This window comes from Artemia sp. Qi Xiang Cuo, chromosome 9, assembly GCF_049724085.1.
Source record: "Artemia sp. Qi Xiang Cuo chromosome 9, ASM4972408v1, whole genome shotgun sequence".
Taxonomy (NCBI): Eukaryota; Metazoa; Arthropoda; class Branchiopoda; order Anostraca; family Artemiidae; genus Artemia; species Artemia sp. Qi Xiang Cuo.
In genome coordinates this window covers 9,997,853-10,019,314 of record NC_142802.1, presented here as the reverse complement: position 1 = coordinate 10,019,314, position 21,462 = coordinate 9,997,853, and the positions used below count along the sequence as shown (strand labels likewise).

The 21,462-nt window shown below is 36.0% G+C and overlaps 1 protein-coding gene across 1 annotated transcript in view; it reads right to left on the bottom strand.

Moving 5' to 3' along the window:
* The window catches only part of LOC148948299 (zinc transporter ZIP1-like), a 52,737-nt gene extending 39,922 nt beyond the window's left edge, over positions 1-12,815 (bottom strand). The window contains exon 1 of the mRNA XM_089093875.1: positions 12,539-12,815. Coding sequence (XP_088950001.1) covers positions 12,539-12,805 — 267 coding nt within the window. The 5' untranslated portion in view covers positions 12,806-12,815. The remainder of the gene's footprint in view (positions 1-12,538) is intronic.
* Between the last annotated feature and the right edge of the window lie 8,647 nt (positions 12,816-21,462).

Here is a 21,462-nt window from a genome sequence, read left to right as displayed (position 1 = left end):
GGGGGGGGGGGGGTTGAAGGAAGGGGAGCCGGGTGTCCTGGCATTATTTGAAAAATTCTCCGCAATTAGATAAAAAAAAACTAAGTTTTTTTTTTACCTGAAATCAAGGAGCGATATTAAAACTTACAAGAAACAGAAATTATTTCTTATATGATGGGAGTTGCTCTCTCCTAAAATGCCTCAGCATCTCGCTATTTACGCTAAACACATGGGCCGTTTAATTAGAATAAATTACTTTTTTTAAAGTACTAAAATACTTTAGCATGAAGAGCGAAGTATTGAGGAGGAGACAACTCCTCTCATATACGGAATATTTTCTGTTCGTTTTAAAATTTTAATGTTACTCATTACTTGCGTCGAAAAAACCATTCACAGGAATTTCTTATGTCTTATTGTAACTTTTTCCTTTTTTAGTTAATGCGTGTTGAAGTTATTTATTGAAAGTTTTTCTGTTTCTTTGTCTAAAAACAAGGAAAAAATACTTCGTGAATAAATAAAAACATATTTTTTTCCAAAATATTTGTCTTAATTGAGGTTTTCTTGGTCCTGAAATTGTAATTGAGGCGTCTATATGGCTTGAAAAATTGAGGCAGATGACCGTAAAAAAAAATCGATTGCTAATGCTAAGAATTGATGCTATCACACTTTCCTTCCAAAATTTATTTGGTAAAATTTTAATACATTAATTACTGATTAAGCTAAGAAATAGACATTCCTTAAGAATTAGAATTTCATTCTGGATCCAAATATACAATTCATTTTCGTCACAAATTTACTTTATCCCCTCCTCCCCTACTAGCTCAATAAAAACACTGAATTGTATATATGCATTGAATTTCCCAGTGTCTTCATGAACCGTAAAAACAATGTCAAGAAAATAGTGACATCTGGAAAAACCCAGTACATACATACAATTCAGGGTATATTTTGATTCTTCAGAGAGGGGAGGGGGCGTATAGTAAGTTTGTAATGGAAATGAACTTCATATTTAGATTCAAGATATAACTCTGATTCTAAAGCTAGGCTATGCCTGTTTCTTAGCTCTCTCAATACTCAGTGAACCGGAAAATTTTGAATTAATTTTGTCGTTAAAATCGCCTTGATCTAGTCTAATTACCCTTAAAGTTTCATACTAATTGAAGAAAAACAGTGTTTGGCCCCTTTTGGGGTTTCACAAATCGATCCAACTCATTTTTGTATATAAACATTTTTCCTCTTGAGTTTTTTTTTTTTTTAACCAGAACACATGCCCAATAAGCTACTAGTTGATTGGAGACAAAACAAATTGGGGCCTTTTTTAGGCGGCATGAATAAATACATTTTTTTTTTTTATTGAAACAAGGGAACCTGTACTGAGGTTCCCTTGTCTGTGTTAAATTTTCTGATAAAGCAAATCTGAGCGAACAAAATTTGTTGCCCCATTCAGCTGCCACATGCAAAACTAACAAATCTTAAAATATTTTTGTTTTCATTTAACTCGACCTAGTCCTGTCTACATGCACTATAAGTTACATGCCTATCAGAGACAAAGCAAAGTTTCGAACCATTTTCAGGTGTCATAAGCAGATAAAGCCTAAATTGTTTTCATTTGTTTGTTTCTGTAATGCAGTCCGTCTAACCAACAAATCCATAAACGCCATTTTCAGGCCGATTGACGAGATGCAATTTAATCCCTCATTTTTTAGCGTCCCAAACTGTTTATTTTCTAGGTATGGAATGATCAGGAATTTTTTCAGTTGTTTTTTTTTTCCAATTACTGAGACCTCCAACTTGATCCCAAAATATATTCCAAGGATATTGCATATACCCAGTTTTGTTAACCTGGCAGCATGGAGTGTCTTGTGAATTACCATAGTATCTTTTGATTTTCAGAAGTCCTATGTGTTTTGTTTCCAGAGTATATTCTTCAGAAATGTTATGAATCTTTCCCTGGCGTTATATTCCTAAGAGCTCCTAGATGATGGGACAGCCAAGACCAAACATGGTCGCTCTTTCTACTAAAACCTATCTGTGAACAATAGGCAATTTGCATAATTTGGGTTCATTTGGGACTTAGGGGATAATGGCGACTTTCGTCACTTCCTTAATAGACCTTTCGACGTTTCTGAAAAAAGCTATCTAAAAATTTTGACCTGATGTCATAGAGGTTAGGTCTGTAGGTTACTGGCAGGAAGGGCAGCTGGTTGCCCTTCAGTCACTTTGATCTTTGAAAAAACTTTCACTAGAACTTTCAATTTTTATTCAAATCAGTTTAGTTTCTGAAACACCCCTTCCATTTTTTGATATTATGCCATTATTTTTGCTATTAAACTTGCTTTGTATTTTTTAGCGGCAAGCATTTTAATTTTTGCTAAAAGTACGAATAACAAAGCAATAATATTTAATCGGTTCTGACCTGTGAATTTTAGTTTGGTTTTCTAGAAGGACTAACAATTGTAAAATTTAGGCTAAAGCTAATTTATGGAGTGTATGTATTTAAGTTGCGTAGTTTTATTTTTTTTTTACCAAGGACAATGTTCTATAGGCTCTACTTTTCATACGAAACAACTAAAGAATAGGGCATTCTAAGAGAAGAGTAGCGCTTGAACTCATGTTTGCATTGACTGAATTCCTTTTGCATGCTAAACATATAAAAATAATTCTAAACTTAAAATATATTATTTGGTGGCTTGCGCTTTATCCCCGGAAAACATCCCTTCCGAAAAATACCCCCACCCCAAAAAATACCCCCTGGAAACTACACCCCTTGGAACCTACCCACAGTGGAAAATACCCCCGGGAAATATCTATCCAGAAAACACCCCCCCCCCCCTCGGGGAAAATACCCCCAGTTAAAACCCTCCCTGGAAAATCCCCCCCGCAAAAAATACCCTCCAGAAAATTTCTGGAGGTATTTTCCGTAGGGTCTCTAGGTGTTTACCCCCCCCCCACCAAAAAAATCCCCGGAAAACATCTGCCGAGGAAAATACCCCCCGTGAAAAATAACCCTCTCCCGCTTAGAATACTCCCAGGGAAAATACCCCCCCCCCCCGAGGGTAGTTGGTCTCCAATCACTTTTGACTTATAAAAAAGAACTAGAACTCTTAATTTTTGATCTAACGAACACCATCCGAACTTTCTGCGACCACGAGGTGGAGATGTGGATGAAGAAGTGGTACCTATACGGAATAATTTCTGCTTATTTTGGGGTTTAATGTTACTCTTAACTTCCATAATAACAGCGTAGGCCAGAAATATTCTCAAAAATCATAAGGGAGTTGATATTGATCGCCCCCCCCCCACAAAAAAGTGACCCCCCCCCCCAAAACAAAAATCCTGGTGAAGGCACAGGGGATTATGCGTCAGTTTCTACCTCTGCCCTCCCCTCGTCTCTCCATTTGAAATAATTATGCATTTGTCTGATGCCTCAATGAGAACTGGGATGTTTTAGCATTAAAATGCACCCTTTGAGGTATCTCCCACCCTCCCTAACTATAAAACAATCAGAGAACCCCATTTTAGAAATTTAAGTGCCTTTTTTAGTTTGGTAATTTATTCATTTCTCCCAGATAGTATTTGTTATTGGAAAACATAAGGAAATTTTTCGAGGGGGATTTGTCTGCAGGGGAGTTTGTCTGGGGAATTTTCAGTGGGGAGAACATTTTTGAGAATAATTTTCTTTAAGTGGAGATGAATTTTCTATGGGGGAGTATTTTACGAGGGGGTATTTTCCGGGGGTATAAACGCCTAGAATCGGGTTCTAAAACCGGAAAATACCCCCTGGAAAATACCCCTTTGGAAAATTATTCCGGGTATATTTTCTGCGGGTTTGTATTTTCCGGGGGTGGATGTATTTTCCGGGCGGGGGCTATTTTCTTTGGGGGTATTTTCCGTGCTGGTTATTTTCCGTAGGGGATACTTTTGGGGGTTATTTTCCGGGGTAAACGCCTAGAACCTTGGTATAAAATGATTAGCATAACAGAGGGAAAAGGAAGGGGCTTTCCCCCTGAATTTCAATAATTGCCGTATTCGCTTTCTTCGCAAATTTATATAAAAATTTCAAATAATTAGCCTTATTTTTCTGATTTGATGACTCCACCCCCTCCCCCCCCCAAAAAAAAGATCCTGGTAGTTTGTAGAATTTTTTTTAATGTTTTACATATTTTGTAGTTTATTTTGGAGCTGATGTTATTTAACCGAGCCTAACTGATGTTAACTTTTGAGTTTATGCTGTTTTTTGGCTTATTCGATTTTGTTTTAGTTTTTTTTTTTTTACAAGAAACAAAAATTCTACCGCCGGTGAAATTAATTCAAAAAATAAGACTTGATCTTATCTTATGTTTCATCAGTATTTTCAATCTAAGGCTTTTGTTTAAGCAGTTCAAAATAGATCTTCACGAAAATAATATAAAGTCTGTTCATAATTTTTATTGCACAACAAAATACTCTTAAAATAAAATTGTATACAAACACAAATTTCTATGACAATAGATTCATTATGCACTTTCTTTTATATCTGCAAAATAATAAAATAAATGTGGCATTGTTTTTGATCAAAGCAAGATAAGGTAACTCAATTAGCCATTGACAATTTAATTGTCTCTAAGTAAACAATTTTTCTTCACTATTTGTCATAAGAACAAAGATTGGCCTGTGATAAATCCCCGTGAAAAGGGCCGTATATTATACAAAAGGCTAATCAATTTTTTTCTTTGGATTTCAAATCAGAAATGGTGAGAGTTATATGCAAAATTATAAAACCTCTCAAATAAACGTTCAAAAATATTTCTTAGATCACTAACTACTTTTTGCTTCCTTGAATGAAATTAAAATTAAATAGTTTTAATTAAAATCATTTCTTAAAAAGGAAAATCATTTTTAAAAGTAAATTTATTTATTTAAAGTCCTTTTTCATGACCTCAAACTAGTCCGTTCGATAACATATTTCTTTTTTTTGGGGCCAAGATTTTCGGCGTTAGGTTAGTCCCCAAAAATCCTCTAACGATTTCTCTGGGAAATTTAGCAAATAAATTTCAATCAAACAGTTCGTAGTAACGAACTGTAAGTAAGGAGCGATCTGGCTCAATTGTAACCGAAACTCTAAAAAAAAAAAAAAATTTGATACCAATAGATACATCGAAAGAATTGGATTTTTATTCTAATTTCAAATATATAAGTTTCATCAAGTTTAGTTCAAGTTAGTTTACACATCAAAAGTTACGAGCACACGCCCTAAAAGTCATACGAAGTCATTACGAAGTCATTACGAAGAAACACACCCTAAAAGTCATAGAATCTTAATGAAAATTAAATAAAAAAACAAAGTTTTTTTAACTGAAAGTAAGGAGCGATGTAAAAACTTAAAACGAACAGAAATTATTCCGTATATGAAAGGGTTTGTCCCCTCCTTAACGCCTCGCTCTTTACGCTAAAGATTTTTATCGTCTAAAAACATAGAGTTGTGAGAAAGAGTCAAACTTTAGCGTAAAGATCGAGGCTTCGAGGAGGGGACAGCCTCCCCTACTTTTGTATTTTTTGCCAGAAGAAAGATCAGGGATGTGTGTTTCTCCCATTGTACCTTTTTTCCCCAAGGGATGATTGTACCATCCCAGTGGTCCTAGAATATTGGGAGAGGGCTCAACGATGGGAAATTAAAAATTCTAGTGTCCTTTTTAAGTGACCAAAAATTGGAGGGCAACTAGGCCCCCTCTCGCACTCATTTTTTCCCAAAGTCACGGGATCAAAATTTTGAGATAACCATTCTGTTCAGTATAGTCAAAAAATTTAATAACTATGTCCTTGTGGATGACTTAATCCCCACAGACCCCGGGGGAATGGCTGCGAGTAATGAACTTTGCCCATTTTTTACATATAGTATTGGTTATTGGCAAGTATACAGACTTTTTCATGGGGGGATTTCTTTTTGTGGATGGGGGTGGTCAGGGGAGGGGTGAAGTGGAAGGATCTTTACTTAGAGGAATTTTTCATGCGGGAAGAGAATTTCTCCATGAAGGGGTTCCGGATATGCCAGCGTTATTTAAAAGATGATCAGAAATTAAATATAAAAAAGTTTTCTCAACTGAAAGTAAGGAGCAATATTAAAACTTAAAACAAACTCAAATTATTGCATATATCAGGGGGTTTGCCCCCTTGTCAACACCCCACTCTTTACACTAAAGTTTTTTTAGTACTTTCAAAAGAGCTATTTATTCTAATTAATCGGCCTTTGTGATTCAGGGGTCATTCTTAAAGAATTTGAACAAAATTTAAACTTTAGCGCAAAGAACGATGACACTATTAATCTCATAATAGTACTAAATAGAAAAAAACAAGTTTTTCCAACTGAAAGTAAGGAGCAACACTAAAACTTAAAAAGAAAAGAAACCATTACGTATATGAGGGGATTTGCCCCCTCGTCAATACCTCGCTCTTTACGCTAAAGCTCGAATTTTGTTACAATTCTTTAAGATGACCTCTGGATCACAAAGGCCGTTTAGTTAGAATAAATAGCTCTTTTGAAATCACTAAAAAAAACTTTATCGTAAAGAACAAGGTATTAACGAGGGAGAAACCCCTTCATATACGTAATAATTTCTGTTCGGCTTACGTTTTAATGTTGCTCCTTACTTTCAGTTGAAAAACTTGTTTTTTTAATTTAACCTTTCGAAGCATCCGTGTTAAACTGCGGTACTTGACTGTTATTAAAAAAAAACAAGTTTTTTAAACTGAAAGTAAAGAGCAACATTAAAACTTAAAACGAACAGTAATTATTCCGTATATGAAAGGGGCTGTCCCCTCTTTAACACCTCGCTCTTTACGCTAAATTTTTTTATTATTTTAAAAAATAAAGTTGTGAGACAGAGTAAAGTAAAACTTTAGCGTAAAGAGCGAGGCGTTGAGGAGGGGACAGCCCCTTTCATATACGGAATAATTTCTGTTCGTTTTAATGTCACTCCTTACTTTCAGTTTAAAGAACTTGTTTTTATTTATTTAATTTCTGATCGTTTTTTAGTTAATGCAGCTTTTATTTTGGCTCACCGTCATTGGATAAGTAAACACAATTTGCATAAAAATTTTACTTTTCTTTTGCTAGATGGCTGTCTCTAAATTTGGTTCTGACGTAATTTACAAATTAACTTACGAAACGAACTTCTATATTCGTATATTTTTCTTCTGGCAAAAAATACAAAGTTGCAGATTTTTGTAGATATGAGCTTGAAACCTGTGTTATAGAGTTTTCTGATACGCTGAATCTGACGGTGTGATTTTCATTAAAATTCTTTCACTTTTAGGGGATGTTTCCCCCCATCTTTAAAAAATAAAGTAAATTTTCTCAGGCTCGTAGCCTTTGATGAGTAATACTAAACTTAATAAAATTCATATATTTAGAATCAGCATTATAAGCCCATTCTTTTGATACATTTATCGACATCAAAGTTCCGTTTTTAAAAGTTTCCATTACTATTGAGCCGTATCGCTTGTTTTTTTTATTATTTTTTTTTATTACGTATATGTTATTACGTATATGATGGGGTTCTCCCCTTAGTCAATACCACGCTCTTTACGTTAAAAGTTAAAAAAAAATTTAATTCACAAACCCCTGAATCACAAAGACCGTTTAATTAGAATAGATACCTCTTTTGAAAGCACTAAAAAAAAAATGCAGCGTAAAGAGCGAGGTATTGACTTGGGGGAGAACCCCCTCATATACGTTATAATTTCTGTTCATTTTAAGTTCTACTGTTGCTTCTTACTTTCAGTTGAAAAAACTTGTTTTTTTTTATTTAATTTCTGATCGTTTTTTAAATAATTCTTGGAAATCCGGAACCCACTTCAGAGACATGTCCCTTACCACAAACAAACATCCTACACGGAAAGATTCTCCCGCGTAGCCCCCTCATCCAGCCCCCCCCACCAGAAAACAATCCTTCCTGAAAATGTCTGTATACTTCCCAATAACCAATACAATATGTAAGCAATGGGCAAAGTTCATAACTTGCAGCCCTTCCCCTGGGAACTGTGGCGAATTAAGTCATCGTAAAAGACATATTTATTAAATTTTCGACTATGCTGAAAAAAAATGGCTATCTCAAAATTTTAATTGGGTGACTTTGAGAAAAAAATGAGCGTGGGAGGGGGCCTAGTTACCCTCCATTTATTTGGTCACTTAAAAAGGGCACAAGAACTTTTAATTTCCGTTCCAATTAGCACTCCTACGATATTCTAGGACCAGTGGGTCAATATGATTACCCCTGGGGAAAAGAAAAAACAAATAAAGACGCACCCGTGATCTTTCTTCTGACAAAATATGCAAAATTCCACAGTTTTGTAGATAGGAGCTTGAAACCTCTACAGTAGGGTTTCTCTGATACGCTGAATATGTTGGTGGGAATGTCATTAAGGTTCTATAACTTTTAGGGGGTCTTTCCCCCTTTTTTCGAAAATGAGCCAAATTTTCTCAGACGCGTAACTTTTGATGAGTAAGATTACAATTGATGAAACTTATATATTTGAACTCAGATTTAAAATCTTATTCTTTCGATGTATCTATTGATACCAAAATTCCGTGTTTTAGAGTTTCGGTTACCATTGAGCCGGGTCGCTCCTTACTTACAGTTCGTTACCACGAACTGTTTGATAGGTATCTTGGTTTCCAATTTCCTAAAATATTTTCAGTTAGTTCGTAGTGTGAATGTGTTGGTATGTCCGAAATCAACAAAATGTTAAAATATTCCATCCGGTTTAAACAATTCTGTGATGTAAAAGTGTGCATGAAAACTTCAAATGTTAAATTTAATTCTGATATTTGATAGATTTTTTCCACTGCCCTAAGCAAACAAAAGTCTAGGAAATTAGAAAGTGCTTCAAGCACTTTTCAAAGACCTTTCCAAAGTCTAAGAAATCAAAAAAGTGCTTAAAGAACAATAAGTTAACAACAACAAAAAATATAATTTTCTTAAATAGTTTTTTTGTTTCATCTTTTTAAATCATTTTCATCCCTTTCAATCAAATTGTTGTGGTGAATGTGTATTTGGAAACGTTTGGATATTCATTTTCTTAGAAGTTTTATTTTACTCAATTTGTTATTTTAACAATCCTTCAGTTTTTCTTCACCCTAAATAAACGAAATGGTAAAAGTTTTTCACTAAAAACAAAACAAAAAATCTGTTAAGAAAAAAAAATTAATTCGATTTTATACTTTTCGATTTTGTTAAACATGTTTCACCCCCTTTAAAACATTCTTTGGTGTCAATGTTTACTAGAACTGAGTTTTAAGCTTTACTGAATAAACAATTTATGCTGAAGATTTCTTTCTAAGCAAAGACAGAACTCGATGGGTCTCCTTTATTACCCGAAGAAAGGACACTTCTCAAAAGAGAGAAGAAAGAAGAATAACAACAACAAACAGAAGGATACGCATAATATATTTCAAATAATACTTTTACGTATAGTTATTATTTTATACTAGCTGTATTAACTTAACAAGCCTTAAGATTTCCGAGCTCTTACTAAAAGGAATGGTAAGACTGTTTCAAAAAGGTAGAAATTATTTCGGTAATTGTTAATTATTCAGAATACACTGAAGAATTATGATCTGTAGATTTGTAAAAACCAGTTTCATATTTCATAGCCACAAGACTTATTTAGTTTGACAGAGTGCATTGGACTTGTATAATTTGGGCTACATATTTGCATATTAGGGGGGGGTCTTGGTAAAGTAGCCTATTTGGACAGCGTGAAGTTAGAAAACAATTCTTAGTTTATAATATGAAGAATAATTGTATCTAACACATTTTGCACGCAAACCCGCTATACTTTAACCCCACTCCCTCCCACTGTGCAAATATATAGCCAAAATTATATAAGTCCAATGCATTCTGTTACCCGTCACTTGTCTTTATGAATATGAAACCGGTTTTTTCAGATCTTACATTCAGATCATCCCAGTCAGGTCTCCGCTCTCTGAAGATGTTATAGTAACCCGTGTGGGAAGATTTGCAGGATGACGCGCAGACTGGATACTCCATGTTGATCCCCCTTGGAATCTCTGAAGGCACAGAAACATCCGTTTGAGTCAATTAACGAAAACTCAGGGGAGGGCAAAATGTACTGCTAAAATCTACCGGAAGGGTCGTAACTTGTTTGTTTTTTGCAATGTTTTAACTGAAACTACAAAGAAAAAGGCATTTTCTCGATGTAAATACCAAAAAAAAAATATTTTTAAGAATCTAGGGGTAAAGGCAAGAAATTTGGGGAGGTAAAAAGCCCCTTGCCCTCTTCCGCCCCCAATTGACGCCACTGGGAGGGTTTAAGGTCTTAAATGAAGTTCTTAAGTATTCCATTGCCGTTAAGCAGTTCCTCAGAGTAATTTATGTACTTGAAACTTCAAACATTTTGTCACAACTGTATTAATTCCAAAATTTCAAAATTTTCCGAGTTATTCCACGGTAAACAAAATGATAGGAGTCATTCTAAGAAAATAAAGCGTTTTAGAAAAGTAAACAAACAACATAGGAGATTGAAACTCTTTTATATTGGTCATTATATTGGCTGTTTTCACTCTTTTTTTCAACCCTTTCAATCAGATCATTATTTGCTAATTAATTTGCTAGTTTTTGCCAATTAAACCATTACTAGTCCATAAACATAGCTAGTTTTTCTCTATCCTAAGGCATAGTCGTATTTCAAGGTCTTAGTGATTGTTGGATCTATTTGAAGATCTAAAAACAAAATAGGAATAAAAAAACATTCAACTTACCACATCAATTCATTAAGCCAATTTCTCACTTAGGGCAATACGTTCAGAATTGCAATAGCTTGCAGAATCCTTGCCTTCCCCCCCCCCCGAAAAAAAGAGATCAGAATCCTAAAACAGATGTTGCTCTGAATTAAAAACAAAATGGGAGTAAATATGAGAAATGCTTCTTCCCACATTACATTCCACCAATTAATTTAGCCCAATTTTCTCTTTGGACAATCAAACAGTTTGTGGCAACGAACAGTAAACAAGGAGTGATGTGGCTCAACAGTAATCGAGACCCTAAGAAACAGACTCTTGGTAACACTAGATGCATAAAAAAAATCGAGTTTTGATGCTTATTCAAAGTAAGTTAAATTCATCAAATTTAATGTTACCAATCAAAAGTTATGAGGCAGCGAAAATTTACCCAATTTTGAAAAAGGGGGGAAACAACCTCAAAACATCAAGTGATCTTAATTAAAATGACACCACCAGTTTCAGCATACTGGAGAACCCTACTGTAAACGTTTGAAGCTCCTATATACAAAAAAAATGGAGTTTTGCATTTTCTGCCAGATATTGAAACAGTGATCGTAGAAGATCGGTAAAGGGCTTATTTGATTGGAAATCAAAAGCTCAAATCAAAGTACCCTTTTTAACTGACCAAAAATAGTGAAGGGCAGCTAGCTCCCCACCCACGCTCATTTTTTCTCAAAGTTGCCGTATCAAAATTTTGAAGTAGCCATTTTTTCAGCATTGTCGAAAAGCCTAATAACTATGTCTTCAAGAATCACTTGACCCCCCACAGCACCTGGCGGAAGGGCTGCAATCTATGAACTTTGCCCATTGTCTGCATATAGTATTCGTTATTGGGAAGTATACAGACATTTTTAGGGGGGTTTCTCTGGTGGAGGGAGGGGGTACGTTGGAGGATCTTTCCATGGAGGATTTATCGTGGGAGAAAGGAATTTTCCACGGAGGCGGAGCCGGTTTTCCCAGCGTTATTTAAAAAACGATCAGAAATTAGATAAGAAAACAACACGTTTTTCAATTGAAAGTAAGGAGCAACATTAAAATTCGAACAAACAAAAATTGTTGCGTAAATGAGGGGGGTCACCCTCTCCTCAATACATCGCTCTTTACGCTGAAGTTTTTTTTTAACTTTTAAAAGAGCTGATTATTCTAATTAAACGGCCTTTGTGATTCAGGAGTCATTCTTAAGTAACCGGAACAAAAAAATCAAACTTTCACGTAAAGAGCGAGCTATTGCAGAGAGGGCGACCCGGCTCATATACGTAGTAATTACTGTTTGTTTTAAGTTTAAATGTTTCTCCTTACATTCAGTTGAAAAACTTTTTTTTTTATTTAACAGGTACAAATGCACAGAGGCCATTTGAATGTCTGCTTTAAAAAAAGACACTAGGTCTCAAAATAGGTTCTGATCCAAAACAAATTAAAAATAAGAATAAACAAAAAAATGTGCCAATTGCAATACTTCATTCAATCGGGGCAATTCGCCCATTTTTTACTTTGGGTGATAATTAAAAAGCGCAGTAGGCATTAAAATTCCCAACCCAAAACACCAAGATTGTAGGCTCCAAACTAGGTCTTGCTCCAAAATCGAAACATAAAGGAAAGAAAAGAACATAACTTACCACATTGTACTCAAAAATACGTAGCCCATATTTTGCTTCGGGCAATAAATTAAGAAGTGCAGTATACATCGAAATGCCCGCCCCAAAAACATAAAGAAAATAGGTTTGATCGAGGTCTTCTTCTGAAACCCAAATAAAAAAGAAACGAAGTAACATGACTTACCACATTGCATTCAATTAAGGCATTTAGCCCATTTCTCACTTCTGGCAATAAGTGAAGAAGTGCAGTAGCCATTAAAATGCCTGCGCCAAAACAAAGCATCCCAGACAGAATTGAGTTTGCCGTGCGCGACATGGCCTTATTTGTAGCGCCAAAACGTTTTACAATCCACAGGGGAATAAAGCCACATATTAAAGATACAATAGCTAATATACAAATCGATACAATTTTTGCTTCTATAATGCCACTATCTTCTTTATTGGCTGACATCTTCTTCTTTTCTTCTGAAATAGAGATACTTCTGCATTAAAAGGATTAAAAATAAGAAAAAAAACTGTAAACCATTATAGCTCAACCATCCAAAATCAAAACATTTTTCGTGTATTGTCCAAGGTTTAGACTTCTATGTGCCAAGTTTTGTTATCAGCCCTCGTCTTTTGATTGGTATTGCATGTAAAATAATTTGATTTTTTAGAAAGTTTTTACTATTTTAATACGTCTTAAGTGCTATTATTTACATGTAACTTACAATCCTTATGGTTCGTTTACACATTGCGGAAATCCGTCCGTTTCTGTTCGAACTGTGGCTAAAATAACGCTGCGCTTTAAGGCAAAGATTTCAAATTATTGCAACGGCGTGACCTAGAGTCAAAGAGGTGAAAGGACTTGTTGATAGCCATATGGTGGATATCCCCTGTAGCTATCATCAAAACATCAAGAAGGGTATTATGTTCTCACCCTCTTCTGAAAGCTGTTGAGCAATAGAGAGCCAAATGACACCGTTTCCCTTAGTTTTCTTATAGCCTGGGTGCGCAGGATTATACAAGCTGGGGTAGCCTTGAACCAAAATTATAAGATCGTGCAGTTTTTGATAATCCATACTCATGGTTTAAGTCATTTAAAAACCTCGCCAAGATTTCGTCCTGATTTGACCAAAACGTTGCGGAAAGCTAGAGATTTTTTCTAGCATGAAAACGGACGGAATTTCCGCACGGATTGCTGTATCCGCATGAATTTTCGCAATGTGTAAACGAACCTTTAGATATGTTTGATCCAAACTGTGCTTTATTTAATAGCCTTGTGACGGAAAAAATACCTTCTAGGTATAAACAAACATGTGAACGCGAAGTCTCTAATAGGCAACTTTCATGGAGTCTTTCAGAATGGTTTTTGGTGCTTTCGTTGCTCGGATTAAAATTTAAAAGGCCGAAAATTATGACCCTAAGTCAGGTTCACCACAGTTCAGAAGGCGTGTTTTGGGTTCCATCTCACCTCAATTCGAAGGAACATTCTTTACTACGGCAATAAAAGCAGGTTATGGCGATAATAACTTTTTTGGTCTTTTAGGTATTAAATAAAAAAGAACAAGTTTTTTTTAACTGAAAGTCAGGAGCTACATGAAAGCTTGAGACGAGCAGAAATTATTACGTTTATCAGGAGCTTTGCCTCGTCAATATCTCGCTCTTTGCGTTGAAGTTTAATTTTTTTCCAATTCTTTAAGAATGACCTCTAAATCCCAAAGGCCGCTCAATTAGAATATATAGCTCTTTTGAAACTACTAAAAATACTTTAGCGCAAAGAGCGAGGTATTGAAGAGGGGCCGAACCCCCTCATATACGTAATAATTTCTGCTCGTTTTAATTTTTAGTGTAGCTCCTTACTTTAAGTTGAAAAAATTTGTTTTTATTTAATTTCTGGTTGCTTTTTAGAAAATGCTGGGAAATCCAGCGCCCCCTTCATGGAAATTTTCTTCTCCTATGAAAATCACAACATGGAAATATCCTCTCACGTAAGCCCCCCCCTCCTACTAGGAAAAATACCCCCTGAAACGTTTTGTGTACTTCCCAATAACCAATACTATGTGTAAACAATGGGCGAAGGTCATAACTTGCAGCCCTTCCCCCGGGAACTGTGGGGGATTAAGTCGTCCTCAAAGACAAATTTATTAGATTTTTCGACTATGCTGAAAAAAGGGCTATCTCAAAATTTTAATCCGGTTGCTTTGGGGAAAAAATGAGTCTCGGAGGGGACCTAGTTGCCCTCCAATTTTTTTCACTTAAAAAGGGCAGTAGAACTTTTAATTTTCGTTTTAATGAACCCTCTCACGAAATTCTAGGAACACTGGGTCGATATGATCACCCTCTGGGAAAAAGAAACAAAAAACACGCAGCCATGATCTGTCTTCTGGCAAAAAATACAAAGTTCCACAATTTTGCCGATAGGAGCGTGACCTACAGTAGGGTCATCTGATACGCTGAATCTGACGGTGTGATTTCATTAGGATTCTATGACTTTTTGAGGGTGTTTCTTCCTTTTTTCGAAATAAGGCAAATTTTGTAACTTTTGATCGGTAGGATTAAACTTGATGAAATTTGTATATTTAAAATCAGCATAAAAATCCTATTCTTTTAATGTATCTATTGGTATTAAAACTCCATTTTTTAGAGTTTCAGTTACTGTTGAGCCGGGCTGCTCCTTACTTACAGTTCGGTACCACGAACTGTTTCATTAAAACAAAGCTCTAATTACAACATTAATGGCCTTTCTGGTATAAAAACAAAGCCCTGAATGAGGGATCTTTAATAGCCAACTTTCATATAGTTTTTCAGAGTGATTTTTGTCCTGTTGTGGCTCGAAGTAAATTTTAAAGGCTTGAGAATTACCGAACCGGTATTTTTTACTATAGTTCAGAATGCGTTTTTGGAATTACGTGTCACCTAACTCCAAAAATATCCTTAATTACGGCGATATTAGCCTTCCCGGCTTTTAAGTAAAAACAAAAACAAATAAGCTCTGAACATGGAATCTCTAATCACCAATTTTTATAACGTCTTTAAGAATAGTTTTTGGTGTTGTTGTTGCTCAAAGAAAACTTTAAAAGCCCGGGAACTACCGCACTGGGTCACATTACTAGAGTTCAGAATACGTGTTTGGAGTTTCGTCTCGCCTTACTCTAGAGGAATGTTCAAAACTATGGCAGTAAAAGCAGGTAATTTCACAGAGGCCGAAATATTAGGCTTTGCCATTTTCACGCTCTCAGCTAAGAAGCAAGTGGCAATTTTGGGAGATTACGACAGCTCTATATTAATTGGCTTATTAGCCCAGGGCACAATAAATCCACAAACTGCTTTCCTTCTCACGGTATGCGAACGTTTGAAAAAATTTTCACAATCACAGCACATGTTAATGCCCATGAACTTGTTTTTCCGTATTCATGACTAAATGTGTTCATTTATTAATGAAAAAATCAAAAATAATATCACTTAACAAATAGTAAATACATAAATATAACAAAAAAACAGCAATATTGATACTCCATGTTTGTGATGATACCATTACCATAAGATAGAAATTTTAGGCGAAAGATATGCATTTATTAATATGCAGAGTTCTTTTTAGTTTATGAAAGTATCTAGAGTTTCAGTCTTTTTTTTCTTTTTTTTTATTATTTATGCTCCATATAAGTGAAACAACTTCTTATATTTGAATTTTGAAATAACAAAACTTTTATTTAAATTAGTTTGTAAATACGAAAGATAAACATTATTTGCCAAAGAGAAACAACTTTAGTATTTTTTCCCTCTTTATGCAAAGAATGCCAAAATCGTCAAAGTTACGAATGGCTTTAAAGCCAAAAGTAGAAAGTGACCAAAAGATTTTTTGGTTTGTGGTATCAAGTCAGAATAAAATCTACCATATTTATTTTCAGAATATATAAAATGACTGGGTGTCATTTCCTGGTGGATCTTATGTGGAATGACCTAAACAAAATGCTTTTACGTAGCTTCAAAAGTAATGTTGGGCAATATTGGATATCAATGTCGATATATCAAATATCGGAAACGATATTTAGAAATTTTCAAATATTTTCGGTTTTTTCTCCTATCTAGCCTACCGATTAACATCCGGCAGAAAATATCCAACATAAAAAATTGTTTTGCAAATGGCCGAGAAGAAGAAGAATAATTTACTTAATTCATTGACTCATACATGCTGATACACAGCATACATAGCCGAATCCATAATTTGGCATAGTCTGTTCTCAAACTTAATCTACGTTAAGGTGGATTTTCAAATGTTGCTGAGAACTTCCGAAATACTTGGCTAGATAAAATGTCTTCTAGGCTCAAAGGCCTTGGTCAGATCACATTCATTACGATTGTCACATACCTCGATCCACGTTTCAAGAAATTGTATATTTCCCCTGGGGATCTTTTCCAAGTTAAGAGTAAAATATCAGGAGACATGGATTTGGCCTTGCTTCAAATTTTATCAACAGATGCAAATGTCGTGGCAGTCCCAGTGATTCAGCAGCTATAGAATCAAGCCAATTTGTGGGGACTACATGACCAAGTTTCAGCAGTCAATGCATGGCAAGCTTCACCAGCAGCCAAATCTTTCACGGCTCTCCAGATTTTCAGTAGGGAGTTCCAGAAAAACTGATCCTTTCAAGCCGTGGAAGTCTCGTAATATGGGTTTCACAAATACCTGTATGAATTTGTCATAAAATTAATGTCTGTGCCCACCACCAGTGTTCTTTCTGAGAGTGGAATCCAAGCCCGATCAGTTATTCAAACAGTTCCTGATAATAAACTAAAAGTAAGGAGCGACTCAGCACAATAGCAACTAAACTAAAACATGAAATTTCGTTAACAACAAAACCGTCAAAAAAATTAATTTTTTATGGTGATTCCTGATATATGATTAAATAAAAAAAACAAGTTTTTTAAACTGAAAGTAAGGAGCGACATTAAAACTTAAAACGAACAGAAATTATTCCGTATATGAAAAGGGCTGTCCCCTCCTCAACGCGTCGCTTTTTTACTCTAAAGTTTTTTATTGTTTTCAAAAATAAAGTTGTGAGACAGAGCCAAACATTAGCGTAAAGAGAGAGGCGGTGAGAAGGGAACAGCCCCTTACATATATGAAGTAATTTCTGTTCTTATTAAGTTCTAATGCCGCTCCTTACTTTCAGTTTAAAAAACTTGTTTTTTTTATTTAATTTCTGATCGTTTTTTAGTTAATGCAGCTTTTATTTTGGCTCACCGTCATTGAATAAGTAAACAAAATTTACATAAAAATTTTACTTTTCTTTTGTTAAATGGCTGTCACTAAATTTGGTTATGACGTAATTTGCAAATTAACTTACGTAACGAACTTCTATATTCGTATATTTTTCTTCCGGCAAAAAATACAAAGTTCCAGATTTTTGCAGATATGAGCTTGAAACCTAAGTTATAGGGTTTTCTGATACGCTGAATCTGACGGTGTGATTTTCATTAAAATTCTTTCACTTCTAGGGGATGTTTCCCCCTCTATAGAAAATCAGGTAAATTTTCTCAGGCTCGTAGCCTTTGATGAGTAATACTAAACTTAATAAAATTCATATATTTAGAATCAGCCCATTCTTTTTTGATACATTTATTGACATCAAAGTTCCGTTTTTAAAAGTTTCGATTACTATTGACCCGTATCGCTTGTTTTTTTCATTGTTTTTTTTTTATTACGTATATGTTATTACGTATATGATGGGGTTCTCCCCTTAGTCAATACCACGCTCTTTACGTTAAAAGTTAAAAAAAAAATTATTCACAAAAGTAGAGGTGACCCTAAAGCCCCCACGAGAACACCCTGCTGCCACCTATAACTTTTTTGCACCCCAAATATGGGCATAGAGTCCCTAGAGAGAAAAAGTGGTCAATTGGGTCAATTACCTCTTTCTCCAGGTGTGTTGTTGGCACGCTCTCAGCGAATGTTATGCCGTCATTGGGAATTTGGAACACCTGTGCTGTCGACCTCAATTCACCTATCGTGAATCAATAATTCCCCTTAGAAACAACAAATTAATTCCCTTTTCTTGACAGATCAATCAACCAATGACATCATCTGTCACTTTAAAAATTTTCGCCTAGAAACGATTCTCCAGGAATAGATCCAAGTCATTAATGTCTTTGCCTCGGAAACAACTCTTTTGGTCGAACTCCAAAGGATATTAATATCCAAAGGCCACGGAAACAATTCTCCAAGAAACATCTTAGCGATGAATTGTTTTAGCGCGGGAATCAGGTTTCTTATTAATTTGAAATGCATTAGCGCAGAGATGCCAAAAACAAAAGGAACACGCTGAATTACGTTTAGGGGATTATTTGGGCGAAACTGTTTTAGACAGGTTATGGAATTATTTCGGCGAAACAGATAGAGACATTTTAAAAGATGATTTTAGGAAAGGTTTTGGAAGAGGATCTGAGGGTGAAACTCTGTGGTCGTTATAATACACAAGTTTCATTTGAACAGTGTCGTGAGGTCCTCTACCCCAACCCCAAAGGCTTCCAATGCCCCACCCCAAACCCCAAGGAAGCCCCGGTACTCAGAGGTCCCCCCAAGCTCCCAAAGAGCCCCAGCCCCCCAAACGCCCCACACAGACCCTCAAAGGCCCACCGCTGGTCCTCAAACGGCCCCACGACCACCCAAGGGCAACCCGGACCCCCCAGGCCCACCCCCCGATCCTCAAATGTCCCCCAGGCCCAAAACGTGCGATCGAGCAGGAATGTACCGCCTGGGGATGCGCCGCAGGAGGGTATACCATGGGTCAAGGGAAGTAATACAGAGATAAAATACAGGGATTTACCGCAGGACTACACTACAGGAATGTACTATAGGGATGTGCTGCTGAAATGCGCTGCAGGGATGCGCCGCAGGAATGTGCTGCTGGAATGCGCCGCAAAAAGTAAACTAAAAAGTAAAAATGTCGAACTGTTATCCCCCAAACGCCCTCCTCAGACCCCCAAAGGCCCTCCCCTGGTCCTCAAAGGTCCCCCGGGCTCCCAAAGGGCCAACCGGCCCCCAAGGGTCCCCCGGGCCCCCAAAGGTCCTCCCCCGGTACCCAAAGGTCCACTGGGCTCCCAAAAGACCACCCAATCCTCCAAGGGCCCCGGATCCCCAAACGCCCTCCCTGGGCCCCAAAGGCCCCCCCCGGTCCCCATACATGCACACAAAAATTTACATACACACAAAAACTTACACACACACACGAAAACTTACACACACAGACGAAAACTTACACACACACGCCAAAACTTACACACACACACACACAAAAACTTACACACACACACACACACAAAAACTTACACAAGCACACTAAAACTTAAAAGCACACAAAAAATTACATGCACACAAAAACTAACACACACACACACACAAAACTTACACACACACACACACACGAAAACTCACACACACACGCCAAAACTTACACACACACAAAAACTTACACACACACAAAAACTTACACATACGCATGAACACATACACACACACACACAAACAAACACACACACACACACACGAACACTTAAACACACACGAAAAAAAATAAAAACACACAACAAAAATTACACACACACACACACACACACACAAACTAAAACATGCACACGAAAACTAAAATGTACTCACAAAAATATAAACACACACACAAAAACACACACACACACACAAAAACAAACACACACACACACACACAAACTTACACACACACACAAAAAACTTACATCCACACACAAAAGCTTAGACACACAAAACTTACACACACACACACACAAAAACTTACACACACACGAAAAAACATACATGCACACAAAAACTTACACACACACAAAAACTAAAACACACACAAAAACTAAAACACACACACACAAAAACTAACACACACACAAAAAAACTAACACACACACACGCATGAAAACTTACACACACACGCCAAAACTTACACACACACGCCAAAACTTACACACACACACACAAAACATTAACACACACACACAAAAAAACTTACACATGCACACGAAAACTTACATGCACACGAAAACTTACATGCACACAAAAACTTACACCCACACACACACCAAAAACTTACACAAACAAACACACGAAAACACACAACCACAAGCCCAAAAATAAACTCAAGAAAAACATAACACACACAGCCACACCAATACACACAAAACAAAAGAAAGAACACAAAAAAAACTCACACACACACTAAAAATATAATACACACACACACACACACACAAAACTTACACACACACACACGAAAACTCAAACAAACATGCCAAAACATACACACACACAAAAACTTAAATAAACACACACAAAAACTTACACATGAACACACAAAAAACTCACACACACAGCACAAAAACTTACACACACACACACACAAACTACACACACACACACGAACTTACACACACACGCCAAAACTTACACACACAAAAACTTACACACACACACACACACAAAAAAACTTACACATGCATACGAAAACTAACATGCACACAAAAATTTAAAATAACACAAAAACTAACACATACATACACACACAAAATTTAAGCACACACACACATGAAAACTCAAACAAACACGCCAAAAATTACACACACAAAATCAAATAAAAACACCTCCCCACAAACACAAAAAAACAAATACACATGACACACAAAAAACTCACACACACACGCACAAAAACTTACACACACACACAAACACACAAAACTAACACACACACACACGAAAAATTACACAAACACGCCAAAACTTAAACACACAAAAACTAAAACAAGCACACGAAAAAATAAAAACACAAACACGAAAAAAAACAAAAACACTATAAAACATACACACACACACACACACACAAACTAAAAAACACACCCACACACAAAAACTGAAACAAGAAAACTAAAACTTACATGCACACAAAAACTAACATGCACAAAAAAACTTACACACACACAAAACTTAAAAACACACAAACACACACAAGAAAACAAATACACACATGACGAAACTAACACACACACAAAAACTAACACACACACACACACAAAAACTTACACATGAACACAAAAAAACTCACACAC